Source organism: Pseudorca crassidens, chromosome 10, assembly GCF_039906515.1.
Source record: "Pseudorca crassidens isolate mPseCra1 chromosome 10, mPseCra1.hap1, whole genome shotgun sequence".
In the NCBI taxonomy this organism is placed as follows: domain Eukaryota; kingdom Metazoa; phylum Chordata; class Mammalia; order Artiodactyla; family Delphinidae; genus Pseudorca; species Pseudorca crassidens.
The window spans coordinates 33,586,649-33,613,820 of record NC_090305.1 but is presented as its reverse complement, the minus strand read 5'-3'; the positions used below and the strand labels follow the sequence as shown (position 1 = coordinate 33,613,820).

Here is a 27,172-nt window from a genome sequence, read left to right as displayed (position 1 = left end):
TTTGTATTAGCTTTTCCCTCCTCCCTTCCTGCAGCCCTGCCCTGATAGAAAGGTATAAAGTTCAGGGGCAGTGTGATTGGGAGAGGAATGAATGGGTGGGAATGGATACAGCTAGAAGGGAGGCAGCTGTGAGGAAGCAGAGTTTGGAGTCAGGTGGGCTATTCTTAGCAATTCACCTTTCTTCTTGGAGCCCTAATTTTCTCATCAGCAACATGGAATTAAGAGTATTACAAGGCCAGCACATTTCAGAGGACTGTCGTGAGTAAACGAGGGAAGGAACGAACTTTCCAAACTGTCAAAATTAAGCGTTGGTGGTTACCATGACCACCGTTGCATCAGGAGTGCTCAGTGTGAAGTCCACGGAGCCCAGTTTGGGGGGGGGGGGTCTGTGGAGTGCCTGAAATAATGTGTAAAAATGCATGTGGGGTATCTTTCTGGGGTGAGGATCCATAGCTCTCGTCAGCTTTTTTTTTTTTTTTTTTTTTTTTTGCAGTACACGGGCCTCTCACTGTTGCGGCCTCTCCTGTTGCGGAGCACAGGCTCCGGACGCGCAGGCTCAGCGGCCATGGCTCACAGGCCCAGCCGCTCCGCGGCACGTGGGATCTTCCCGGACCGGGGCACGAACCCGTGTCCCCTGCATCGGCAGGCGGACTCTCAACCACTGCACCACCAGGGAAGCCCTCCCCATCACTTTTGAGATGAGTTAGCCAAGACCCAAGGTCACACAGCTTGTCAGAGGCAAGGCCAGATGTGGGACCCTGATGCCCCAACCCTCCGCTCCCGCTGCCCCTTCCTTGTCAGGCGAGGGGAAAGAAGAGTTAGGAGGGAACAGGGGTGGGGCTGGGGGCAGAGGAGCAGCCAGAGGCAGGGCCCCTGTCCTCACTGTTACCAGATGAGGGCCTCGCAGTACAGGGCAGGGGACGCTGAGAGACAGAACAGGGAGCCCCAGGATGGGAGAGGGAGGCCCCTCCTAGAAGCACAAGTTGCTGAATAAGTGAGTAGTCCTCCCAGCCTCCCTTTCCCAAAAACCCCCCACAAAAGGCTCAGACACAAGAAACACAAGGAACACACTCTCTCCCTCACACTGTCTTGAGATGACCTCTGGTTCTCAGTTTCCTCTTCTGGGAAATTTAAAGATGCCACGTCAAAGCTTTACGGAAAACCGTGAAGGGCCACATGCAAACGTAAGGTAGTCATCACCCAAAGATGCAGTTTCCTGAGCGACTCCTGAGTACCAGACACGTGCTGGGTTCTCGGCCTAAATCGGCATAAACATCACCCCTTCAAGAGGCCTCCCCTGACCAGTCAAAGTAAATCCACCTCTCTCCCACCCTCTAGTTATTCTCATAGTGTCTGTTCCTTCCCTTCCTACCACTTATTATAATAGAGGCTGTTTCTGTGCGTTCCTTCCATCCTCTCTCCTCCACGAGACTACTGTCTTGCCATGGGCAGGAGGCGTGTCAGTGTGTTGATGGCTGTATATCCGTGCTAAGCACAGTGCCTGCCATCTAGTAGTCACTCAAATCCTTGTTAAATGAACGCATGACTGTCTCTAGTCTTCACAACAGCCTTATGAGGTAGGTTATCGCGCTCACTGTACAGAAGAAGAAACTGAGGTTCAGAGAGTCAGAGACTTGCTTAAGGGCACAGTTTGTTATCACCAGACTTCAGCTCTGCTCCTTCGCCTTGAAGGACTTGGAGAATGAGAAGACCTAAGGGTCAGAGAGAGAGTTGGGTCCAGCATAATGGCTCCAGTTCAGCCACCACCCTGTGCTCAGCCTTCCGCTGCTGAGCGCCCCCAACCTCTGATCATATCCCAGTAGCTCCCAGTCATCAATCCATAGCCACAGAGCTGAAGGCCATCCAAACTGGCCTGTTTATTTCCCAAGCCAAGAGCAAATCAGTCCTTCCCTGCCCACCCCAGAGCAAGATACAGTTGGGAATCCACACCCCACCCCTCAAGCCTTAACACAGCAGATAAATTAGTGAACTCTTTTATAAAACATTGTACAGGGAAAATACATACATATATATAGAGCCAGTGCTGGCACTGGGGTGGGGTTCGCTTCTTAGACACAGGTAACCAGACCCTGCCCCATCAGGGTGCCCACCCACCCCTGCAGTCTCTTTCCCTGAAGTGGTCATCTGCTATCCCCACACCCTGGTACCCTGGCTGGTTAGCATAAATCATAGAGGTCCATCATCGTGCCCCCAAAGGGAACTGCTTCCTGGCTGCTCCTACCAGCCTGCTTCTCTGAGGTGGGCACCCCCTGCCCCTCCTCCTTACCCAGGTAGCCTTCCTTGGCCTGGCCCCAGGAATTCGGCCCACCAAGACCTGAAGACAGAAGATTGACCAAAGAATATTGTTTCCTGATATGTCTGGTGAGCATATATTATCTAAACCAGGACTTTTTTGAAAGTGGAAGGGGTTCTCACTCACTGGAAAACAGGCATAAACCCAGACTTCCCAGCAAAGTACAAATGGTCACCCTACCGATAGGGCTCCCCTGCTCTGAACTGGCCCAGTCCTGCCACTCTTGACTTTCCAAACCACGTTCCATACTTGCAGCAAACTCCTCTCAGACCTCTATTCCCATCTCTGTCACCTTCTACTCTACAAGGCCTTCTGGCATCTTGGTTACACATTCTAAGGCCTCAGTAATATTGGAGACCTGTAGTATTGGGGTTGGGAGGGGTGGTTGGGAATGATGCCCCTCCAAATCCCATACAGGGCCTGGCCAGGTAAGGCCTTTGGTGTCAAGCCCCAGGCTTTCTGGCTCCTTGGGCCCGATCCCCCAAATCATGGCTGCCTGGGTCTGAAAAGAAAAGCAAGCCTTAATCCTCTGTCTTCCATCCCAAACCTGCCATGTCTTCTCTCTCTAGGGCTTCCTGTAGCTCAGGGCCAGGGAGAAATGAACCACCAGTACCCCATCCCCACCCTTGGTCAATGCAAAGCACTTTGTTCCAGTACCTTCTCTACATGTATGTATGCATATTCCTGCTCACACCTCAACGTGGCTTCTATGCTAGGAACCCCAGGTGTCGCCTCTGGGAGTGGCAACTGGTGGACTGGTGGACTGGTGGAGGCTGAGGAGGTCAACCTGTAGCACCCTGCACCCCCAACCCAGACAGGGCTGGGCCTCAGCCCCTCATGAGGGCCTGACCAGCAATCACAGCCATCCTGATGGGTTCCCTTCTGAGCAAGCGCTCCAGCCCTTGCTTTTAGAACCTGCTCAGTAGGCTTGCTTGGAAAACTGCTTTCAATAAGCCTTGCTAAAGCAAATAGTACCAGACAGTGAAAACTCAGGCTCCAGCTCCTTAAAGGTCCCTCCTCTCCTCCCTCCTTCCTCCTCTCCTCCCTCCTTCCCCCTCCCACCCCCATCTGCAGACAGTCCACAGCCACACCAGTGCTTTGGGAAACAGAAGTTCAATCTTACTGGGCCCACTGCTTCACTCATTGTCCCCCTGTCTGTCTTTGGGAAATAGACTCCTCTGTGTCTCAGTGAGGCTACTTAACACCTGCTGCGTCCCTCCCACCCCCACAAAAACAAGTGCCTGGATCCGACCCCTTGGAGAGGAACTGAGAAAACCCTGGGCTCAGGATGGGGCCTTCCGATGGGTCCCCGAGTAGGCATAGGAGATGGGATGGTGGGTCCCAGGCCTCACGGTGAATGTGTTGATGGAGCTTCCATAGTGGGGGTTGCTGTGGGGAGACCTGGTGGGGAGCAGGAGAGAGATGAGGTTAATATCTGGCTAACCAACACCCCTTCCATCTCCCCCAGGGCACAAGAGGAAGGACGTGGCTCAGTGTGATGGAGCTACCCCACAAGCTCAGGGCTCACCATCCCCAGAGTAGGACCCCAGTATTGACTCACCAGACACAGGGCTTCCCTCCTGTCTAGACCCTGATGCCAGAGTACATGCCTCATACCCTTCTGCTCAGAACCCGTCCCTCCTAGCCTGGCTCTGGACGCGTCTCTGTGATGGGAAATCCCAGCACCCAAGGACCACTCAGGTCTCCCCCCACCCCGCGCTGGGGCTCCAGGGAGTGGGAGAGAGGAGAGAGAAGAGGGAGCTGGTGGGGAAAGCAGGAGGAGGGGGAAAGAGAAAACAAAGGAGATAACGGGATATAAGGAAGTAGATAAAGGAAGCGTCAAAGGCGCCCTCTCCAGGCGAAGTGTGCCTCCCTCCCCCTTCTCTCTGCCCTGAGAGCCAGAGGGGAGAAAACCAAATGTCCCAGACTGATGGCCGTGGCCTGGCCAGCTCCCCCGTGGTCCAGGGGAGAGCCTCCCTCTCCCCTGGCTTCCCAGCCCAGGCTTCCGCCATCACCCTGGCCCGCAACTCACCTGCGGGTAGCCGGGGCGCAGCCGCAGTCGCCGCCGCCGGGCGCTTTGTACTTGGCCTCTCCGCGGGGTCCGCCCTCCAGGGGCATATTCCGCGCGTGCAGGCCGGCAGGGGGCGCGCGGCCCGTCGAGTTGACGCGCCGCGTCTCCGGGCCTCCGGGCGCTGCGAAGGGCCCTCTGGGATGCGGCCCGAAGCAGCTAGGGGAGGTCGGGCTGCGGCCACTGCCGCCCCGGGGCAGCCTGGGGCTGCGGTGGGTCTCCCCGACGACGTACAGGCGCTTCTTGATAAGCGAACGGCCCCCGCCCGAGAAACGGCCCAGGCCCATGGAGGCCCCGGCGGGGCCCGCACTGGCGGAAAAGCGCGAGGAGCCGCGAGCGGGGCCCGCGTCCGCGAGCTGCCCCAAGTCTGAGAAGTTGTTCTGGGGAGGGGAGCCCCGGCGCCCCAGATACTGCAGGGCGTGGGGCGGGGGCTCAGGGTAATTGCTGAATTCTGGTGGCGGTGGGATGACCTCAAAGTTGAACTCCTCTTCCCTCTTGTGGGAAGGAGAAGGAGGGGAAGAGGAGGACTTGGGCAGCAGGCAGCCCTGGGGGAGGCTGGAGGGCACTGGTCTTTCCCAAGCCACGGGGGCCTGCGGCTCCGTCTTTGTCCAGCTGTACCCGCGGCTGGGCTCCGTGCCCTCTGGGTCTCTGCGGGGCTGGGGCTTCCACTGACTGGGTACCTTGGGCTGTCCTGGCAAGTTTAGCTGGGGGTCCTTCTCAGTCTCCTTGGGTACCTTGGGGACCACTGTGAAGGAGTTGGGCTGGCCGTCGTTGTAGAAGATGGTGTCAGAGCCTGCCCCGGGCTGGCTGTGGCCACGGAGACTCCCTGGCAGGGAGGACTGGCCCAGGGCAGCCCCTCTGGACCTCCCCTTCTGTGCCCTCTGCCTGGCTGCAAGGAGCAGAGCCATCGGGGAGCCCTGCTCCACCACCTGCCCTGTCACTGGATGCCTGAGGAGTTCCTCAGCAGGCTGGGCTGAGGCAGGGGGGTTGGCTGGCAGCCTCCGGGGCTCCTTCACCTCCACAGGCTCCCATGACCCTACCGCCTCTCCTCTGGACAGGGTGGGCGTCACCACGGCCACATCTCTGCTGGGGATGTTCTGGCTGCGATGGGGCTTATAGAGAAACGGCACCTCTTCTCGGCCAGGGGATATCTTTGCGGGGAGGGCTGGAGATGAGAGGGCTCCCTGTGTAGGCTTACTGGTCTCTGAGGAGCGCCCTCCTGCCTCTGGCTTGGAGGGCACTGCAACTTCTTGATGTTCTGGCTTCTCCCACTGTCCAGCTGGGACTAGGTTCTTCTCTGCTATCAGTTGGGATGATGTGGTGGGCAGAGGTGTGGCCTTGAGTGGTGTGACTGGTCCAGGTGTGGCTGGCTCCGGTGTGGCCTTGGGTGGTGTGGCTGGTCCAGGTGTGGCTGGCTCCGGTGTGGCCTTGGGTGGTGTGGCTGGTCCAGGTGTGGCTGGCTCTGGTGTGGCCTTGGGTGGTGTGGCTGGTCCAGGTGTGGCTGGCTCCGGTGTGGCCCTGGGTGGTGTGGCTGGTCCAGGTGTGGCTGGCTCAGGTGTGGCCCTGGGTGGTATGGCTGGTCCAGGCGTGGCCTTGGACTGGAGTGGTGTGGTTGGCAGAGGGGTGGTGGATAGAGGTGGCAGATTCTTGGCCGCGGGCTTGGAGAATTTGCCATTATCAGCCCTGTTTTCAAAGATTCTTACCCCTTCTAGCTGAGGTTTGGGAGGCAGAGACCCTCTGCTGGGCTTGGCTTCCTTCGCTGCTGATGAGGAAAGCTGGGCCTCCAGCTTATCCCGGATCTGCCGGATGCTAGGAGCTGGCGGGTCTTGGGGGATGTAGTCCAAAGGAGGGAGGGTCAGGCTGGCGGCAGCCTTCCTCTCTGGCTGGCTGCAAGGACTCTCCTCAGGAACACTTGGGGGCGCCTCCTTCTCTGGCAGGCTGGGGCCCTTCTGGCTCTCCTTTCCCTGAGAGGATGCAGTTGGGCCTGGTCTATGACTGGCAAACCGGTCCTCTCTCTTGGAGCCACAGAGATAGGCTGACAGCTCGTTCCGCAGCTTTGCCATCTGGCTGGGATCCCACCAGTCCACGGACTCTGAAGAGGCTGTGTCCTCTGGGCTGGGGGGGTCAAGTTTGGGTTTGGGAGCAGGAGAGCTGGACTTGGGTCTTTTCATAACCCCAGCCGGGGGAGGGGCTGCCTTCTCAGCAGATGGCAAAGGAGGGGCAGCTGGGGGCAGGGGGGGGGCCGGGGGAGGGAGTGGGAGTGGAGGAGGGGGTGGGGGAGGGGCTGGAGGTGGAGTCTCGGCTTGTTCGCTTGTCCAGGCCTGGGACTGGCCCGGCCTCGGACGGGCTGGTGCCGTAGCCCTGGGCTCCTCGGGATGGTCTGGTTCAGTGGCCCTGTCGGGGTAGACCTGGGACGCGGGGCGGATGTGGAAGCTGGGAGGCAGTGGGAGTCGACTGGGGGCCTTCTTGGTGGCCTCTCTTTCCTCAGGAAGAGCCCCTTGTGCTTCCTGAGAGGAGATGGATGAAGTCCTGACTGGGGTTGGGGGAGGCACCTTGAGCGAGCTGGGGAAGGTGAGGTGGGTCTCCGGTCCCAGGAGGCTCCCCTTGGGCTCAGCAGGGCTCCCGGGGGGGCTGCCTCTGGGGACCTCTGGCTGCCTGTCACTCAGCGCTACCTCTGATTTCCACTTGGTGACACCCGCAGCGGGGAAGGGGTGAGTCCCCGGTGTACGAGGAGACACTGGAGCTGGGGGAGCTGGGGCTGGCGAAAAGGGTAGGGGGGGCGCAGGGGGAATGAAGTCCGGAGGGGTGGGTGTGGATGGGGAGGGAAGGCGGGGTGCGGTGGATAGGGCCCCCATCACTGGGGGCAGAGGTGGGGCCATGCTGGGCGGGGACGGGGGTTCCGGCAGCAGCGGGGGAGGCGGGGGAGCCGTGGAAGGTGGAGGTGGTGGTGAGGGCTCCTCCTGAGGCTGCGGAGCGTCTGGGGGTGGTGCCGGGGCTGGGCCCGGGGGTGGCGGGGGGATGAGCAAGTCCTGGCCATAGTGCCCAGGCCTCAGGTCCCCCACAGAGCTGTATAATCGGAGGTTGCCATTGATAAGCTTGCTGGTGCCTGCAAGGAGGGAGAGGCAGAGATGAGAAGGGCGAGAAGGCAGCCGGGCTTGCCCATCTCCGAGCGCCCAGGGCAGGGCGGGGTGGGCTCCTGAGGGAGTAGCTGGCCGGTGTCGTGCCTTTCCTTTTGAACAGCACGTGAGGAGCAGCCATGTCTCCTGGGAGTGACCCTCTTCTTTCTGGGGAGGGGCCCCTGCCTGTCCCTGGCACAGCCTCTGGAGCCTGTGCTAAATCTTCTCCACAGGCTCCCAAGGCTCACCCTTCTCTGCCCCACTCACAGTCCTGTATATCATCCCTTTACTAAACTCCCTTCAGTTAGGCCCTTCAACACCAAGTGTTTCTTACAGGTGCCTTGGCTGGTACAAAGCCAGAGAGGCCAGGGTTCAAATCCCGGCTCTTCCGCTTACTAAATGTGCAACCTGAGACACACTCATTAACCTTTTGCTGAGCCTCAGTTTCATCATCTGAAAAATGGGAACGATGTCAGCACTTACCTCATAAAGCTGTTGTGAGGATTAAGCAAGAGAATTCATGCAAATGCATGGCAAGAGCTTACCAGGGGCTAGGCCCATAGTAGGTGCTTAAGGAATGGTAATTGCTTTGACTGCTACCACCTGTGCTTACCTTGTCATTCAGCCGTAAGACAGACAGGGAAGGTGGCAGAGATAGGAAGTCATGGATGGGGGTGGGGGCCTGGAGACCTCAGGAAGGAAGTCTGGGTGAAAGTTTGGGAGGGAGAAATTTGCATGAGCACCTCCTGCTTTCTAAAGATCCTGAATCTACCAAGAACCCAGTTTCCACCTCACAGAGAACTTCTGGAACAGATTCTGGACTGCAGGATGGATGGGGGTCTGTGGAAATGAGGTGACCTGGACGACCGAGGCACCAGAGAGCTGCTGAGCCCCCCTGGCCCCGGCGGCTCACATCCCTCCCTTCTTGGCCCCAGCCCCTGCCCCCTCCCTATCGTCTGCAGGCCACCAGGATGCCCTGATTACTTCTCTCTGAGGGGTACCTGTCCTTCACCTCTCCTCCTCTCAATTTCTAGGGCGGAGAGAAACAAACCTGGGAATGTGCAGCTCTGAAGGGCTCCTCCCAGCTGTCTGACTTCAAAGCAAACGCCAGACAGAGAGTAGGGAGGGGAACCAACATCCATTGAGCACAATGAGTAAAAGACAAACCAAAAAATAGTCAAAATACTGGCTCTCGTGGAGCTTGTGTTTTAATGGGGCAATGAGACAGGCAATAAACATAATATATTAGTAAATTACTACCACATTAGGTGATGAGTAATATGGGGGAAACCCAGGAGGGGTGGTAGGGGTGCAATGTGACTAGGGTGGTCAGGGAAGACCTGGCTGAGAAGGTGACACTGGAGCAAAGAGGAAAAGAGGGAAAGAGGGAGGCGAGATCTATGCACACGTGCAGGCGAAGAACTGTCAGGGCAGTGGGAACTGCAGCGCAAAGACCTGAGGGTGGAAATGTGCCTGGATATTGAAGGAGCAGCAGGGAGACCGGGATGGCAGAGCAGCATGAGACAGGAAAGCCAGCAGGAGATGAGACCAGGTAGGGCCAGATTCTGGCGGTCCTGGCAAGAACCCTTCCACTGGGTGACAAGGGAAGTCACTGGAGGGTTTTGAGCAGGGTATGACAAGAAGTGACTTGCATCCCATCCAGTACTTAGTTTACTCTTCCAGAACTGGAATTGTCTTGCCCGTGGCTCATTGGAAGATACGGAGGTGCAAGGGGTTAAGTGATTTGCCCCAGGGAGCGAAGCTAGTATGCAGGGGAGCTGGGACTCGAAGCCAGGTCTGCCTTACTCCGGGGTTCTCTCTACCACTCACGCTGAACTTGTTCCTGCTCTGGCCTCAGCCCTCACCATCCTTCCCCCACTGGGCCTTAGCCAACCGTGGCTCTCCTCATCTCCCACCCACGACAGCCAGCAGCCAAGAGGCCCGGGGACTCCAGCTTTCTCACCAGCTGGGGAGGGGGGACCAGACGCTTGGGCTTAAGGAGGAAAAAAGAAAGATGGACAAGCCCCAAGCTTAGGGTCCTCTTACCTGTCATTTGTTGGTCTGCAAAGCTGTCTGGGACAGAGGGGGTGGGCACAGCCAGTCCATGGTTCTCCTGGGCATCCTGAAAGAGAGCAGAACGGTTAGGGGACAGGGAAAGACATGGTTCTTAAATCGCTACTCCGTGAGGCCATTTTATTGCTGGAAAATCCACAGTGATGGTTGCACAACCTTGTGAGTCTACTAAAATATAAAAGGGCTCATTTAAAAGGGTGAATTTTATGATATAGTCGAGTCTTGTTATTCACGGTAGTTAGGGTCTATAAAGTTGCTGCAAACACTCAATTAGCAAAAACTGGATCAAAATGCCCGAGGGAAATACAGGGTTAGGTTCCTGTAAACCTTGGTCAAGGCACCTTCATCAGCTGATCAATACATAACTTTGTTTTATGCGTGTTTCTGTTTAAAGAGACCTTATTTAATATCTATTGTTGACTCACTGACACTGAACTCATGGCCAACAGCACCATAACTCACACCTTCGGAGCTTACCTAACGCACGTATTTTCTCTGTTAAGGCGCCTCACCTAGCCTCCTCGCATGTAGGGATGTCAGACGGCACATCAGCCCTATGCTTGGGGACCATTTTAAATAGCAAAATCACCAACAAAAAGCAAAGAAATATGAAAAAACATGGCACTAAATAGAAAAGGATGCTTATTTACCGCACGAGGGCTGAAACAAGAAAGCAAAGTGTCTTGCTCGACCTCAGCAGGGCCCGTGTGCATCAGGTGACTCCAATTTTTCACCTCACAGAGGGGTGCAAACCGGCTCCCCAGCTCAGTCAAGCAGCCCTTTAAAATCCCTCACAGCCTCATATATTGAAAAGTCACCCAGCAATGATTAGCTGGCAGGGAGACTGGGGGCAGAAGTGCTGTTCCAAGAATATTTATATATATCTTCTTCCTTATACTTGTCTCTATTTTCAGTTCTTAACGATGAATTTCTGTTTCCTTCATAATTTAAAGAAGCACACAGTACATAGTTTTGGTTTTTTTTCTTAATTCTTGTAATCAAGAAGAAAGAGCATGGATTTTATAGGCAGGCAGACCAAATTGGCAATTTTTTTTTTTTTTTTAACCACACCGCGTGGCATGTGGGATCTTAGTTCCCACACCGGGGATCAAACCTGTGCCCCCTGCACTGGAAATGTACAGTTTTAACCACTGGACAGCCAGGGAAGTCCCCAGATTGGCAATCTTAATTTAACTCCATCATCTCAAAGACAGAATCGGACACAAGGTCAGTGGTCAGGAAGTGTGCCCCCCTCTCGCCTTTTGAGGCTCAGTTTTCTCATCTGTAAGATGGGGTTGATCCCACCTCCCTTAGGTTTGTTGTGATGCCCCACACCTAAATAGGTCCTGCAGAGAAGCACTCAAGGAAGGGCATTTCCCCGGGCTCCTGGCCCTCAGGCCCTAACAAGGCTCAGTAGGTGAGCAGTGGCCTGAGTCCATGGACACTCTGCCTGGGCACAGCTCCCGGGATGTGTCTGCCCAGCTGGACCTGAAGAGATACATGGGTGCTTCCCCGTAGTCAGGGTCAGGTAGCCGGGAATCTCCTACTGCCCTTTCAACCACAGACATTTCAGAGTTGAAGAGAAGGAGGAAGGAAAGAAGGAAAGAGGAAGGGAGGAAAGCGTTCACTATTCAGGATGAGGTTGTCTCCCCCTTAATGTTACAGGGGGTCAGAGCCCATTGCTAGCCCCCTGCTGCACCACCAAGGGCTCAGGGGACAGCCTTACCCCACCGATGGGCCCAGCCCTGCCCCCTTGGCCTTCCTGGGACTGGGACACACACATCCTCATGCCTGGGATTCTTCAGAACCCAGGCAACCCCCAAGGGTGGGTCACCAGGAGCTTGGCCAATGGGCCACACACGGTTGCCTTGGACACAGGCCAGCTCGGTGCCTTACTGACACATTGTGGAATGCAAACTTCCTCACCAGATTCCTCCAGTAGCCTGGCTGAGGCACCTCAGGGTGAGGTGTGGAGCTGCAGGGGGTGAGGGAGATGACCCTGAGTCAGAGTCAGAGCCAGGCACGGCTGGGGACACTGCTGTAGGCTGGGGGAGCAGGAGGACAGGCCCCCAGAGTGAGAGCCACAGGAAACCCCTCCAGGCACCCAGCGTCCCCAGCGGGGTGAAGCCCAGCCGGTTAGTTGTTTCCTGGCTTTGCGGGGCAGCGTGAGGGTACAGAGTGTGATCCCCACACAGCAGCTTCTCTGAAGCTGGGAACCAGTGAGCGTTAAAAAAGAAGAGCCCCAGGGCTTCCCTGGTGGCGCAGTGGTTGAGAGTCCGCCTGCCGATGCAGGGGACACGGGTTCGTGCCCCGGTCTGGGAAGATCCCACATGCCGCGGAGCGGCTGGGCCCGTGAGCCATGGCCGCTGAGCCTGCGCGTCTGGAGCCTGTGCTCCGCAACGGGAGAGGCCACAACAGTGAGAGGCCTGCATACCGCAAAAAAAAAAAAAAAAAAAAAAAAAAGCCCCATTACTTCCCCGCCCTGCCCTCCACCCTCTGCCACAGCTCATACCCCCTTCCTGGGGAACAGAGAATTCCACCAACAAGGCCGTCTTCCTCTGGACCAGCCTGCCATCCCAGAATTGCTCTTAGACCCTCGTTTCAGGGTCCTGCCCTGGACTCTGAGCTACAGAGGGCCCTGCTCTGGTTCCCTTTAGGGCAAGGAGTCCATGGGATCAAAGGGACATGCCCTAAGAGCCCACAACACCCCGTTCTTGACCCTGCTCCAGGCACCAAGGTCCCTAGAATCCCCCATTTAAATGGCCCTGAGCCCATTTCTAGAGCTTCTTTCCCAGTCAGTCCTGAGGGCAGCCCAAGCTGGGGGTGCACATCCCTGAGCCCAAGGGGTGGCCATGTGTGGATAAGGGTAAGGGTGTGGGTGGAGCTTTGGAGGTTCAGGCTGAGACCTCCACCATGGAGGAGGAGCCAGGTGGGCAGAGGCGGGGGTGGCTACGGTGGGGAGAGGGTGCTCCATCCGTACACTGGCTGCAAGCTTCTGACACCCACCCCCCAGGAACGCATGGAGCTTCCCCCACCTGACAGCCCTCCCAGCTAACGTCAGCCACGCGAATCACTTGAAAGCCAATAAGGACTGCCCTTCCCAGCTCACCCTAAGGAGCTCAAACCCCAACCCCAAAGGGAGCCTGGGCCTTGAGTTCAGAGACGAGCTCCCACGGCGGGGGATGGGGTGGAAAAGTGGGAAGGAGAAATCCGGCTGACTTGGGCTGCATCTTTGCGTTTCAAGGAGGGCAGGGTACAGCCGGGCTTCCTGCCCGGAACCCAGGCTGACACCTCCCCAGGCACTGCCAGGCCTGCCTGACTCAGAGGGTGGGGTGACCCAGGGAGCTCTCACCGCCTGCAGCAGCCCAGGGGACCTGTCCAGCCAGTTTCCCCATATTTGCCACGTTGGCATTTAATTTTTAATTCCTCATATGCATCGCCCTGGAGATGGCTGAGCTCAGACTAGGGTAGGGCAAGAGGCAGCCCCAGAGAAAGTATGACCTTCTTTCCACCAGTTGTTCCACCAGTCAGCTCTCAAAAGCTAGGGACAGGCTCTGGCTTGAGCTCTGGGCCGGTCTCCCCCTTGGAGGTAGAAGGAAGTGGGGAGAAAGGATCCTTCCCCGACTCAGCCCAGGCCCACGTGGTGTAGACAGGACTGAATTGAGAGGAGGAGACCTGGACTTGGGTCCTGTCTCCACCTCCTTTGATCTGTGTGGCCTGGGCAGGACCGTCCCCTCCCTGGGCCTCAGTTTTCTCATCCTGATGAGCACTAAGGTCCGCCCCTACCCCAGCTCTGAAGTTTGCGATTCTAATCCAGTTCCTCAGAGCTTGCAGAGCAGGAAGTGGGGTGGCCCTGGTGACTGAAGCATGTCCTTTTCAGAGGGCCTGGAGTCTCTGGGGGGCTCCAGGGAGCTGACCCCACCTCCTGCCCCTCTGTTAGCAAGTTATTTTAACACAGAAAGTCACAGCTGAGGAGACCCTAGTGGACCATCCAGTATAACCCCCGCTGGTGGGTGAGGAGCCAGCGGCCCTGGGAGAGGAAGGGCCTGGCCCTCAGCCACCCTGCAGCCCAGTGGCACAGCAGGCACTGGTGCCAGTTACCTGAGGATCAATGCAGATCCCATCCCAGTCACTGAGGGATCCCAAGGTCCTCTTCATAATTGGCCTCCAGCTGCCGGCTGCCTGGAAAAGTATTTCTTTGTTCTCTGCACTTTCACCTCAAACAGGGCAAGGAAGCTCCAGGAAGGGGCCAGTAGCACCTGCTGTGGCCCTTCTCTGCCTCATCTTGCCCTCCCCTCTTGCACCAGTCCCTCTGCGGGCTCCTGAGAGGTACTGACAGCGACAGTGCTCCCAGAATACGGTCCGGCCCGGACGGCGCTCAAGGAAGAGCACGGGCCTGTCATGGGCATCGCCGCCTTGAGCCTCCCCTGCCCCAGGGTGGCCTGGCCTGGGAGGTGCCCCCTGAGTGTGGGAAGGGAGGAGAGGGAGGGGCAAGGCCCAGCTGGTTAGGACAGTGTCAGGCAGGGCTTGGCCTCGACCCAGCTCCCCACCCCTGCCCCAACTCGGTGGGGCTGGGGGCCAGGGTGTGCGCACGTGTGTCTACGTGTGAACCCACAGTTCTGTCCTCCTGCCTCTCATTCTCCCGGCCTCCTGCCCCAGCTAGAAGAAAGCAAAGGATCCAGCCCAGAGCCTAAGGGAGAGGAGTCGGACTCCCCTCAACCCAGGAGCTGGTGATGAAGGCTATTGGGCCTGCTTTGTATCTTACAACCTGAGTCAGGAGTAAAACATGTCCCCGGGATACGGGCCACCATGCCCAGGGTTCCTAATCTTAAGATGCATCATAGGTGGGCTTCCAGGGGCCTGAGATCCCTCTGTTGGAATTGTAAGCAAAATTACGTGTACGTGGCTCACAGCCTCATCATGCTCTCAAAGGGGTCTATGACCCTACAGAGGCAGAAGCCCTGGTGCCCAGAAAGCCCTGGCTGCCAGGCAGGGGTTCAGAGAGGCAGACATGGGAGATGCAGGCGGTGCTGCGGGCTGGTGCTGGGAGGGAAGAAAAAAAGCTTCTAGACCGTGGGTGGAGGGGAAGATAGGACGGCCTGAATAGAACTCGGAGCCTGGAGCCCGGCTACAGATCCCAGCTCTGCCACTTACGAGCTGCCTGTCCTTAGGCAAGTTACTGCCCCATCCTGTGCTTCAGTTTCTCTACCTGTAAAATGGGGATTCACAGCAGCATCTTCCCAAGAGGGTGGCTCCAATGACTCTGTTAACACAGGCGAGGCACTTGGGATGGTGCCTGACGCACGGTAAGTGTCCCCCACGTGTCAGCCACGATCTCATGGCCCTGCCACTGGCTAGGACCACACAAGCCACCCAGCCGGCACCGACGGCGTGGAATGACCTTCCCTTTCTGGGTTCAGTTCCTGCCAACGTAAAGTGAGGCTGGTGTGGACCCGACGAGGCCCCTTTCAGTTGTGGGTTCACAGTGTGTTCATTCCCTCGCCTTCACCAGTGAGGGGCCGTGAGTTTGGTGGCGAGAAGCCCCATCTCCTGGGACTGGGTCTGAGGCTTGCCCGGAAGGACTGCTCCCAAGCCAGTACCAGCCAGCAGTCCCTAACCCTGTGCAGCCCCCCCAGTCATGCTCGGCTTGGCCCAGACCAGATCCAAACCAGAGGACCCAAGCCAGAAAGGAGGAGAGCAGAAAGGCAGGGACCTGCCCTGATCACTGAAGGGGCCCAAAGTGGGTGGGTGGGTGGGAGCAGGGATACAGGACGCCGGCCCATCAGAAGAAACTCAGCTGTGCTGCATTAACCCTTTACTTGCTGGTGCAGATCTGAGGGAGGAGCCAGGACAGCAAGCACCACTCAAGGGGAAACAGCCATTTATTTAAATATTTTAACAACCAGAACAGGCACTGGTGTGTCAGCCCTGGGCGCCCACCACTGTAATTCTGAGTATGTGTGCTGGGAGTAGGTGAAGGGAGAGAATCGAATTCACTTCCAGCGACGGAAAATCTCAAAATTATTTCATCTGCATGTATGGGTGCGATAACCCTGTAACAGTTTTATGCATCTCTGGAAACAAAGTTAGGGGTGGACTCATTTGCTTTATACCTTTTTGTTGTTGGTGGTGTACTCTCTCTATTTGTCTGTGATGTCCGTGAATTGCTTTTGTAAGCAGAAAATAAATTACTTAAAGTTGTATTCCCAGAGGTCTGTGTGCTCAGCCCTCCACATACAGGCCTTGGGGTCGCAGCAAGGAGACTGTAAGACTCAGTGCCTCTCACAGAGAATCTCGGGGTCTGGTTGGTGAGCTTGGACAACCCAGAAAAAATCGGTGATGGTGCAAGGGAGATGGTTGTGCTGGACAGAACTTGCGGGTGCCCCAGACTGAGGCGTGGGGTGCCGTGAGGTCTAACAGGCCCCTGAGAACTCAGACCAGGATTAGGTGCCTTGTCCGTCGAGGTATGGGATGCTGTGACCCCCGTGACTGTATTGTCTCAACCGGGACCCAGGTCTCACAGACAGTAGTGAACCTGGAGTTTATGAGGCTGACAGTTTAGGCTCTAAATCTGGGCTGTCGCATATGGTAGCCACTGGCCACAAGTGGCTACTGAGCCCTTGAAATGTTGCTAGTCAGAAGTCAGATGTGTGCTCTCAATGTGGCACACCAGATTTTGAAGCCTTAGTATGAAAGAAAGAATGTAAACTACCTCAGTAGTATTTTCTACATTGATTAAATGTTGAAATGATCATCTTTGGACTAATTTTACCTCTTTCTTTTTCATGTAGCTACTAGAAATTATAAAATTACACATGAGGCTCACATTATACTTCTATTGGATGGCGCTGGTCTAGGCTGTCCCTGAAAACCCAGTCACAGAGCAGTTGTTTTGAGTGTCTTTCCCTTTAGAGAACAAAAGCCCAACCACAGGATCCAGAAGGGAGTTTTTGGTTTCTGGCAGTTTCAGATCCACAAACAAATCGGTCTCAAATGCCCTTCTCCCAAGGGTCACTGCTATTTGACCTCTGAGACAGTTCAGGTGCCACCTCTTCCAGGAAGCTTTCCTTGATCACCACCCTGTAGCTGGATTGGCCACTCCTGCTCTGGCCTATATTCTAATAGTCTGTTTACTGATTCATCCCCTGCACTGGGCAGGGAGTTCCTTGAGCAATGCTGGCTCAATCATCTCTGAATCCCAGAATCCAGTGCAGGGCGTGGCACAGAGCAGTCAGCCATCGGTTATTGTGGAATATGAATCCTGCTGAGCTGGAGGTACCCACTGCTGCATTGCCTCTGCATGCAACTTCCCCATAACCTCTCCTTAGGTTTTGACTCGGAGGAGCTGACACCCCTAATCCCAGCCTTTCTGCCATGAGCCATGCCTCCTCCCAGTAGCCACCCTGGGCTGGCATCAGGACGGAAGGGAATGGACAGAGGGTGAGGCTGATGACCACTCGGGCCAGGGCAGGTGGGGCTTCCTCCTCTATGGCAGCCAAGGTGGCCCATCCACAGCAGACCCACAGACCTCAGGGCGGAACAGTACTCACCAGTGGAAGAAAGGTCAGCAGGGGCCGGACTCTTGGCCGAGCTTTCAGTGTGGCGGTTCCCGACTCACTCACTGTGTCAGCTCGGTTGTCTCCAAAATAGATCCCATCTAGAGGATACAAGTGAGGGGTGACCATGAGCTGGAGATCAAAGGCACAGGGGCCAATGGAGTTTAATCAGGAAAACTGAGTTTAATCAGGCCCCGCAGTGGCCCCTGCTGGACCCAGCCCAGCACCTCTTACATAACAAGATCCTACGGGTGGGGCGTGTGCTTTTGGGACCAAGTGAAGCAGGATTGGGAGGGACTCCAGGGGCGGTTTCTTGGGGTCTCCTGAAGCTTTCAGCCACCAGCAGTCCTCTCTCTCCTCATCCACCCCGTACAGGTCCTAAGCCTTCACTCCCACAACAAGTCCCTCCTTTTGGGGCCCCGAGAGCTTGATCAAGGCCCCAGCTAAAGCTTATCTCTGAGAGAGGGAGGAAAACAAGCTGGCTTTTCGCTTGAGTGTTTGAATTTCTAATCTGGAACAAGCAGAGCAGATTAGGCCACCCAGTGGCCCAGCACCCACCTTCCGGACTCCTCTAACCCAAGATTTCTTTAGCTCCCAAACCATCAATGTTGGGGGCACGGCTCCATCTGACGCACCCTTGAGGACAGAGCAGAAATAGGACAGTAGGGTCCACCTGACTTAGTACAAATCCCAGCTCTGCCACTGACTCACCGTGTGGCTTAACCTCTCGAGGCCTCAGTTTTCCCACCTGTACAATGGGAACAATGACAGTGCCAGCAAATGTGGTCCCGTCCTCTGTAGGAAGACAATACAGGACCTTTCTCTTCCTCTAGTTGCTGGACCTGTGCTCTGGGCTGTTTCTACAATAGTGGGAACTATTGTAGAACATTTTCTCAACCAATCTCCCTCATAACTCTTAAGACACATTGATGAGAATTTCACACACTGTCACCTCTGAGAGGCAGGGGTCACTGTGGACCTCATACCACATGGGCCATGAGCAAGGAGGGCTTTCTCCATTTACTGGGGCCAAGGGACCTTCTCTTCCTCTATAGCCAGAGGGGAAAGAGAAGAAAGGTCAAAATTCCAACTAACCAGAATCCTACTAACTGGAACATTGGATGAATGGTGGTTACTTTGCCTCTTGCACATGACTTTAGGAGAAAAGTGCAAGAGTTTTAAAGATTCCCACATAGAGGGCCTTGACTGTGACATGGAGGCTCCGGGGAGCACCCCAGAAATGGGACACAGAGTCCTTTATGTGCTGCCCTACCTGGCAGAGAGTCGGCTGGCACATTCCAGATTCTCTACCTCTCAAAGGGGCCAAAATGGCGAGCTTTCCCCATGTCTCCAGAAATTCTAGTTCCCAGCGCTGCCCCGTCCCGTCCCGTACACTCTGGGCAAACATGATTCCCCAGTGGTGGCTGCCAGGCTCCATGCCGAAGGCTGGAGACCAAGATGCCAGAGGGTGGGTGGGGAGGGAGAGGGGGGTTGTAAGAGTGCAGATTTGGCACAATCAGAAACAAGAAAAGTAGAAATAACAGGACACCCCCAACAGCTACCACTAAAACCCACCCAATTCTCACTGGCTTCTAAGCGTCTGTGCGTTGACAACAGGATTTCCTGGGACATTCTCTAGATAGTGCTGTTCTGATCACCAAGACGTTATACTGGGGGTGGGGTGGGGACTAACACAGGCACGCTTCCAAGCAGACCTTCTCTCTCATTATTTTATTTAATCTCTGCACCAGTGTTGGGGTCTAGGGAGTATCCTTTCTGCAGCTGAGTTACCACAATATGAATAGTTCCTCTTATTGTGTGCCTAGGAGCTTTAGAAGCAAGCAATCTGGCAGGTTGATCACTATAATAGCAGTAATAATGTAAGACTAGGTAGAATTATTGAACACTTGTAATGGGCTGGGCACCCTTCTAAGCATCTTATACCTTATTAATTCATCTAATTCTCAAAACAGCCCCTTGCAATTGGTATGATCACCATCCCCGTTTTACAGATGAGAAAACTGAGGCACAGAGAGAGATCTAATAACTTGCCCAAAGCCTCAGAGTAAGTGGTGAAGCTGGGGTCTCTGCTCCAGGGCTGACCTCTGAACCACCATACTGTACACACTGCTCCCGAAGTGGGGAATCCTGATCCCGCCATTTATAGGATGTGGATGGGAGGATGGGGGTGTGAGGGGCAGGGGTGCTATTGGAGGGTATGGGAGGCTTGGCTGTAGCCAAGAAGCAGTGCTGGGGAGGGGTGGGAGGTGAAGCAGCGTGCCCAAGGCCCACACGGGTTAGGGCAGAGTCAGATCTGAGCCGGGGCCATCTGACCCCCACATGCTCCCACTCTACACACCTCACAGATTCCACGACTCAGCTCTGATTCTGAGCCACTGTTGTCTCAGTTGGTTTGTGGTTGTTTTGAGCAGGGGAGCCCTTTCTAAGAATACGACTGTTCTCTGGAATACCTGTGGAAGGCGAGCAGCTGTGGTAGAGACAGACGTGGAAGGCCTGGGTGGCTCCCTCCCAAGGGGGCACCTCTTGGAAATGCAATTTGATTTCCCCATTCTAAGAGGTGTGGCTGGGAGTCGGGGAAGGAAATGTGATGAGAGAAGCAGAGTCAAAGTGGTGTGATGTGAGAAAGACTCGGCTGGCCACTGCCGTGTTTGAAGATGGAAGGGGCCACGAGCCAGGGAGTACAGGCAGCCTCTCGAAGCTGGAAAAGGTGAGAAAACATTCTTCCCTAGAACCTCCAGAAAATAACACAGTGTTGCTGACACTTTCATTTTAGCCCAGACAGATCAGTGTCAGACTTCTGACCTACAGAACTGTAAGATAATAAATGTACGTTATTTCAAGAAAAAAAAAAAAAGAGGTGTGTCTAGAACCTGACAGAATTTCCCTGGGCCCCTCATACCTGGGCTCAGTTCCCAGTTGGTCAAGGCACACCAGCAGGTGAGTCAAGTGTGGCCACTACCATAAGCGGGGTTCCCCAAGAGTTCAAGGTCAGGGCTGGGGCTTTCTGAGCCTCACGGTCAAGGTCCAAAACTAAACAGAAAGACAATAGAGTCCAACCTTGGGGATTTTCCTGTGGAAGTAAATGAATGCTGCTAGGATCAGTGTCAGGGATACTAGAATGGGCCTTCCTGGGAAGCAGCCCCCTCCTCAACTGAAGAGATTAAAGGAGGGCCTCTTGGGCTTCCACTGCTGCTGCTGGTGGCGCAGTGGTTGAGAGTCCGCCTGCCGATGCAGGGGACACAGGTTCGTGCCCCGGTCCGGGAGGATCCCACATGCCGCGGAGCGGCTAGGCCCGTGAGCCATGGCCGCTGAGCCTGCGCGTCCGGAGCCTGTGCTCCGCAACGGCAGAGGCCACAACAGTGAGGGGCCCGCATACCTCAAAAAAAAAAAAAAAAAAAGGATGGCCTCTTGAAGAAGGAATGGACAGTGAGGAGATGAAGCCAGAGACAGACAGGAGGCTGGACAACCCTACCCATGGTGGGGAAGCCACTGGGAGGTGGGTGGCCCTTTGCCCTCTTGTCAGGGAGAGCTCTGAGTCTGGACGCTTGGGGCTGCCCCCTTTGCTGATGGGGAGACTGAGGCCCAGAACAGATGGGGCTGGTCCAAGGTCTCAGAGCAGTGGTGGTGGTGCCAGGGCTCAAACGGGGTCCCCAACTTGCAGTTCTGGGCTCCAGGCACAAATAATGGGGTGCCTTACACATGGCGCGTGGCTTGCTGCCTCTCCCCGAACAGGCTGACCTGGTTCTCTCAGTCTGGGGCAGGGTGTGTGTGTGTGTGTGTGTGTGTGTGTGTGTGTGTGTGTGTGTGTTAAGTGGAGGGGGGAACAGCCAGCTTTAGGGGAGCTGAGGGCTGGGCACAAGTGGCTGCCTCACTTCCAGCCCTTCCTTTCTCCTTCTCCCCGAAAGAAGGAAACTCTCATTGGGTCTTTGGCATTCGCTTACATACAAAGGTCAGGGTTGAAAGCCTGATAAAATGCTCTTCTTCCCCCAGCCCAAAAGCTGCCCATGGATCTCCATGGAGGCTGAGCTCTGAGACAGTTATTGAGCTCTTTCCCCAGATCCTAGACAGGTCCAAACTAGAGAGGTAATGAATGATAAAAATGTAACTTTCTGACACCTGATACGCCATATTACGAGCTGGGCACCATTCTAAGTGCTCTTTACATCCCCCTTCACAAACCTGTGCGGGGCTTCCCTGGTGGCGCAGTGGTTCAGAATCCGCCTGCCAATGCAGGGGACACGGGTTCGAGCCATGGTCCGGGAAGATCCCACATGCCGTGGAGCTACTGAGCCCACGCGCCACATCTACTGAAGGCCACGTGCTCTAGAGCCCGTGCTCCACAACAAGCCACCACAATGAGAAGCCCACGCACCACAACGAAGACCTAACACAGCCAATAAGTAAATAAATAAAATTGTTTTAAAAACAACCTGTGCGGGAGGTACTCTTATTATCCTCATCTGGCAGATGAGGAAACTGAGGCTCAGAGAGGTTAAGTCCCCTGCCCAAGGTCCCACAGCTGGTGAGTCAAAGGGGCCAGGATTCAAGCCCAGGCAACCTGACTCTAGAATCCAATTCCCTCTGGTCACAGCCAGGACAGCAAGGAAATCACACAGGGATTCAGCATCTCTTTCCTTGGTCTCCTGTTCTTCCAGAGTGAGACTGGAAAGTTGGTGAGGTCTAGAGGAGACAAATGCATCTTGGAATCAGATCTGGGGTCACAGCCCAGCTCCTCCATGTAGCACCTCAGGCTGGGTTTCCCCACCCGTCAAATGGGGATCATTTTGGGAGAAGCCTCCCAAAATCAAGGGAGACAAAAAAGCTAGCAGAGGTGAGAGGAAGGCTGGGGTAACGGTGTGGGGGTCCCAAATTGCCAGGACCCCCCCCAATGGCCCCAGGAGCACTGGCCACAGGTCTCATCAAATTCCAGGTGCTTAAAAGCGGTGGTGTTCTAGCTTGGGAGAGTTTGCTACCTTGACCAGTGTAACCCAGAACCCAAAAACAGACCCTCACCTCTACCCCAGTGGGTTATCTGATCCTTGGCCACTAGGGGAAGCCCAGCCTTTCAGGGACGCAGCAGGGGGCCCCAGGTGAATGTAACCCACAAATGGCTGATGAGGCCCTTCCTTGCTAATTAAAAGGCCACATGACAGGAACCTGAAAAGGCTGGTCTGTCCCAGCAAGCCCCAGCAGGTCTGACCTGGTGCGCCGGAGAGAGGCCTTTGTCCAAGCGCAGAGGGGACTCCAAAGGTGTTACTGGGCTGGGGCCACAGAGTGCGGGGGCAGGCACAACGGGAGGAGCCTTGGGGTTGGGGACTGGACAGGGGAGGAGTGCAGCAAATAGGCCCTCCACTACGACACGCTGCCCAAAGTATGGCCTGTAGACCTGCCGGACTTCAGCTGGGAACTTTTCAAAGTGCATCTGAATCTGATCTTAACAAGGTCCCAGGTGATTGGATGCACTTTAATTTTTCAGCTGCCTTGAGCTGAAATGCCTTTGAGTCATTCAACCTATCTGAGCCTCTGAGTGTAATTGACAAAACATAGTTTTTAGTATAGTGCCTGTTTCAATAAATAACTGATAATAATAATGATGATGTTATTATTGTTATTAATTTATTGGCTGGGAGAGAAAGGCACCCTGTAGCCAGTCTGCAGTGGTCAAGGGAGGGCCTGGCTTTCTGAGCTGAACTACAGGAACAAGAGGAGCTTATATAATGGGACAGTAGAGGGTGTGTGTGTGTGTGTGTGTGTGTGTGTGTGTGTGTGTGTGTGTGTGTGTGTGTGTGTGTGTGTGTGTGTGTGTGTGTGTGTGTGTGTGTGTGTGTGTGTGTGTGTGTGTGTGTGTGTGTGTGTGAGACAGGAACAAGAGGAGCTTATATAATGGGACAGTAGAGGGTGTGTGTGTGTGTGTGTGTGACAGGAACAAGAGGAGCTTATATAATGGGACAGTAGAGGGTGTGTGTGTGTGTGACAGGAACAAGAGGAGCTTATATAATGGGACAGTAGAGGGTGTGTGTGTGTGTGTGTGTGTGTGTGTTTGCTGAGCTGCAAGCAAACCACAGCACACCTCCAGGGGACGGGAGTAAACAAAAATCTCCTTCACACCCCTGCCATGCACAGGTCAGCTTTCCTTTCGGTAGGCTGGTGCCAGCCTGTCCCTGGCCAGAAATATGTGCTCAGCCCCTGGGGTTCATGGCTTCCTACCTGTTAGCCTGGCCTGAGACACCAGGGCAGGGGACCCCAGAACGAGTAGCCACCTTAGGGAGCACTGGGGTTCTCCTGGATAAGGAGCTGGGACAGTCCCTATACATTTATTTAGAACTGCAAAAAGTCCTCAGGGGAAAGAGAATGGCCCAGCTCCACCTGGGGAAGGAAACCCCAGGATTCTCAAATATTCCCATATAAAAGAATCACCCAGGAGCTGGTGAAAAGTCCAGAATCTGGGTCCTAGTCCAGTGATTCTGACTTCATGTACCCCAGGTGGGCCCCCTGGATCTGCATTTTAAATAAGTGCTCTAGGTGGTTGGGAGGAAGGTGATTTACATTTTGGAGGAACAAGAAAGAAGGGCCCCCAGCGATCAGGGCGTCCTGTGGGTGGGGTGGGGTGGTGGTAGATAAAGAAGCTTGGCTCAACTAACCCAAGAGGCAAGGGAGGAGTCCTGAGCGACTAGCAGCCTTGTCTCAGGCTGCAGCAAGTCCCTTATCCTGAACTTTGTAAAGATCCACATCTCTGCTTTCTCACGTACTTTAAAAGCAGTTGTGCAGCCTTTTAAGACCCTTGTGTGGGCTCACAGGAGGCTTAATTAGGATTGCAATCGCATTAAGTGAAGCCCTTCTAATAGTTACTGGATAAATGTTAGGGAAATCCTGTAAAGAAAAATTTACCTGTCACCACCTTCACATGACTGTTTGCATTTTACCTGCTGCACCCAGCCTACCCTTGTGCAAACAGATTTTTACATGACTGTAGCCACAGAGCAAGTGGTTACTCCTTAATTCCCTTACACACTCCCACACTGATTCTTCCCCCTCCATCCTACCAGCTATTCTCCAAGGGCTGGATACCGCCAGCATCTCAGAGAATTTCACAGACTCAGGGACCCTATGAAACTAATCCCAACCCCTTTGAGCTCTTATCATGGCCTCTACATGCCTCAGCTACAGGAACTGAAGCAGGAAGTGCTCAGAGTTGGAAATGCCCTGATAATAATAAATCATGCAGGAGTCGACAGATTTTTTCTGTAAAGGGCCAGCTAGGAAATATTTTTGGCTTTGTGAGCCATACTGTCTCTGCTGCTGTGACTCAACTCTGCCCTAGTAGCATGAAAGCAACCACAGATGATATGCAAATGATGGGCATGGCTGACTGTGTTCTAATAAAACTTTATTTACAAAAACAGGCCATGGGCCATAATTTGCCAATCCTTGTTTTAGTGTTTTTCCTTTTAATGCTCTTCAAAGCACTGTCATATACCAACCTCAAGCAGTCATTCTGTAAGCAGTCTGGACACCAGCCCCATTTAACAGAAGAAAAAAACTGGCCCAGAGAGTGGCTAGGCCCCCACTTATTGACAGAGGTGGGCTCCAAAACAGGTCTGGGATCTTCATCACATCCCAGAATCCCCAACACTGGTCCTTCCCCTCCCCAACTCCGAGCACATGTCCTGTTCAGCAGGAAGACCTCTGCTACACCCACTGGCACCCTGAGGAACACCCCAGAAACACTGGAGAGCCATCCTGCTGGGTGCACAGTGCTTCCCACCCCTCCATGTGGTGCAACCAGGCTGAGTCAGATGGAGACTTAGCCCTGCCCTGGGGAACGGGAGGAGGTGCCTCCCTGGGCTCCAGCCCCGCTGGTGGAGGCAGCAGTTGGCTAGAGGCGACAGGGCACCATACCTGCCTTTCTCTACTGGAGGGGCTGAACCCCACCTGCAGTCTGTTCAGTGCAGGCAAAAATGCAGAGAAGTATGTAAGGCAAAAATGTACATAAGTGTGTAAGGCATTCCCCTTGGGGAAGGAGTGGGGGGGTGAGGGGGGAGGTGTTCTCAAGCAGATGCCCCTCCAGTCAAATTCCCCCTTGATTACCTTCCACAAAGTCCACTCTGCAAGCCGGCTAACAGTGTGGTCTCTGGAGCCCCACTGCCTGGGTTCAAATATTGGCTGTGCATCATGAGGGAAACTGGGGGGTAATGGAAATGTCCCAAAACTGAATTGCACTGACGGTTACGCAACTTGATAAGTCTACTAAAAAAAATCAGTGAACTGGACACTTGAGAAAACCCTGGCTCTGTCATTTAAAGCTGTGTGATCTTGGGCGTGTTACTTAACCTCGCTGTGCCTTGGTTGCCTCACCTGTCAAACAGGATCATAGGCTAGGATTCAACAAGTCAACAACACAAGGACTTTAGAACGGTACGTTGCACCTAAGAAGGGGTCGACAAACGTTTGGGACCCAGGAGGAGAGGCGTTTAGGCCTCACAGAGTTGTACGTGGCAGGACATGTGTGTTTGTTAAGGTCCTAAACCCTGCCTCCAAGCCACCCTGGCCCTCGTAGGCTTTGCTCCTGCTGTTTGCTCTCGCAGTGCTGGGTGCCCTTCCCTCTCAGCTCACATGCTAGTTCCAATCAGAGGTCATGTCTCTCTGGTCCTTTTGCACTTACTCTTTTATAGCAAAGACTCAGAAAGGGCTAAACAGCATTCGGTCAGCTCTGTTCACCAGCTGGTCTGAGATCCTTGGGCCAGAGAGAGGCAACGTCTTGTTTGCCCTGCTCCTGTCAGGGTGCCTTGTGTCCCAACTGTGACAACTTGGGTGCTGAAGTGAATCCAATAGCAGGGGCTGAGGCTGTAACATCCTCTGTGGGTCCCCACACAGTGGCCATAAAGGTCAGTGAAGGTAATGGGGTGACAATGAAGGCAGGTGAGGTAAAGTAGTGATGGGTGACCCTCCTTGGGCCCAGAAGCTCAGATCATACACAAGAAGTGAATTCCTGTCCCCACCCCCTGGATTCCCCCTCAGTTATATAGGGTACAAACTGCAGAAAGATGCAGTGATAAGGTGACCCACAGGCAGAACCCCTTTAAAGGCAGGGTGGGCATGGTGCTTTCAGATGCCTGCAGACACGCCACCCTGACGCAGGGGCCAGGGGCGGCTGGCAGGCAGGAGGGGCTTCCTCAGCCTCCCCTGTCGGGTCTGGGGCTTCTCCCTCTGACCTGACAAGAGCCTGTGACCCCAGTAAGTGACTTGGTGTCTGGCACAGGCTGGTATCCTGCTAGCAGTGACTCCTGTGGATTTTTCCTGGGCCTCCCCAGGGCAGAGCCAAGTGTGTGGGCACGCAGATAGCAGCTCCCTCTCTGCCTGTGACCCCGGGCCAGGCGAAGCGGGGCTGGGAAATGGGGGTGGGGGGACGGCGGAAGCGGAAAGAGTGGGGGGTTGAAAGGACCACCCTCAAGTCCTCAGATCCAGGGGAACCCTTTGTACTCAACAGTACTGCTGGGGGAAGGGTGAGGGAGGGCACTGCAAACCGCGGGAAGCCTTTCTGGCAACGATAACGCAAATATAACTTCCACAGAGGAGGGAAAATAAACACCTCGGAAGAGGGACTAAGATCAGATGCGGGGACCCCCGCAAAGGTCTCCGACCTCGCTGTGGAAAGGGGCCCCTCCTTCCCTTTCCCAGAGACACCTCTCTCGCCGGAGGCTCCTGCCCGGCCAGCACACAGGTTCAAACGCGTTCCTTCCCCTCTGCGCTGCCGCGTCTCCCGCCCTGGAGGCCGCGGATCGCCCGGAGTCCCGGGAGGGAGGTCGCGCCCGGGGTGGGGGGACCGTCCGGCAGCCCTGCGCCCTCCGGCTCCCGGGCACACTCACCGAAGTCCCGGGTCCCCTCCGACGGGGCCTCCTGGGTGAAAATCCAGGGGGGGTTGGTGGCGTAGAGGGAGGTGGCGGGAGGGTTGGCGTGCTTCTTGCCGAAGAGTTTGCTGAAGGTGCCCTGCACCGTCGGGTTCTTTTTCATGCTGCCGCCGGCC

At 55.2% G+C, this 27,172-nt stretch overlaps 1 protein-coding gene across 2 annotated transcripts; it reads right to left on the bottom strand.

Annotated features, from left to right (window-relative positions):
* Nucleotides 1-1,845: 1,845 nt before the first annotated feature.
* On the bottom strand, nucleotides 1,846-27,159 carry C10H6orf132 (chromosome 10 C6orf132 homolog). Of its 2 annotated transcripts, XM_067752972.1 has the most exons (6): nucleotides 27,015-27,159; nucleotides 17,839-17,922; nucleotides 17,122-17,228; nucleotides 9,545-9,620; nucleotides 4,347-7,488; nucleotides 1,846-3,715 (listed from the first exon to the last, which is right to left on the bottom strand). In XM_067752972.1, the coding sequence occupies exons 1-6, from the start codon at nucleotides 27,157-27,159 to the stop codon at nucleotides 3,598-3,600; spliced, it is 3,672 nt and encodes a 1,223-aa protein (XP_067609073.1). In that variant the 3' UTR covers nucleotides 1,846-3,597. The 2 variants fall into 2 exon arrangements, with proteins under 2 accessions (XP_067609073.1, XP_067609074.1); XM_067752973.1 differs by lacking the exon at nucleotides 17,839-17,922.
* Nucleotides 27,160-27,172: the final 13 nt, after the last annotated feature.

Excerpts from the sequence above, each read along its gene's own strand:
- C10H6orf132 (XM_067752972.1), bottom strand. The coding sequence starts at position 27,159 with ATGAAAAAGAACCCGACGGTGCAGGGCACCTTCAGCAAACTCTTCGGC. Across the intron at positions 17,229-17,838 it reads TCGAGAGGTTAAGCCACACG|ATGGGATCTATTTTGGAGAC; the intron begins GTGAGTCAGTGG and ends TGTATCCTCTAG. Across the intron at positions 3,716-4,346 it reads TGCGCCCCGGCTACCCGCAG|GTCTCCCCACAGCAACCCCC; the intron begins GTGAGTTGCGGG and ends GCTCCCCACCAG.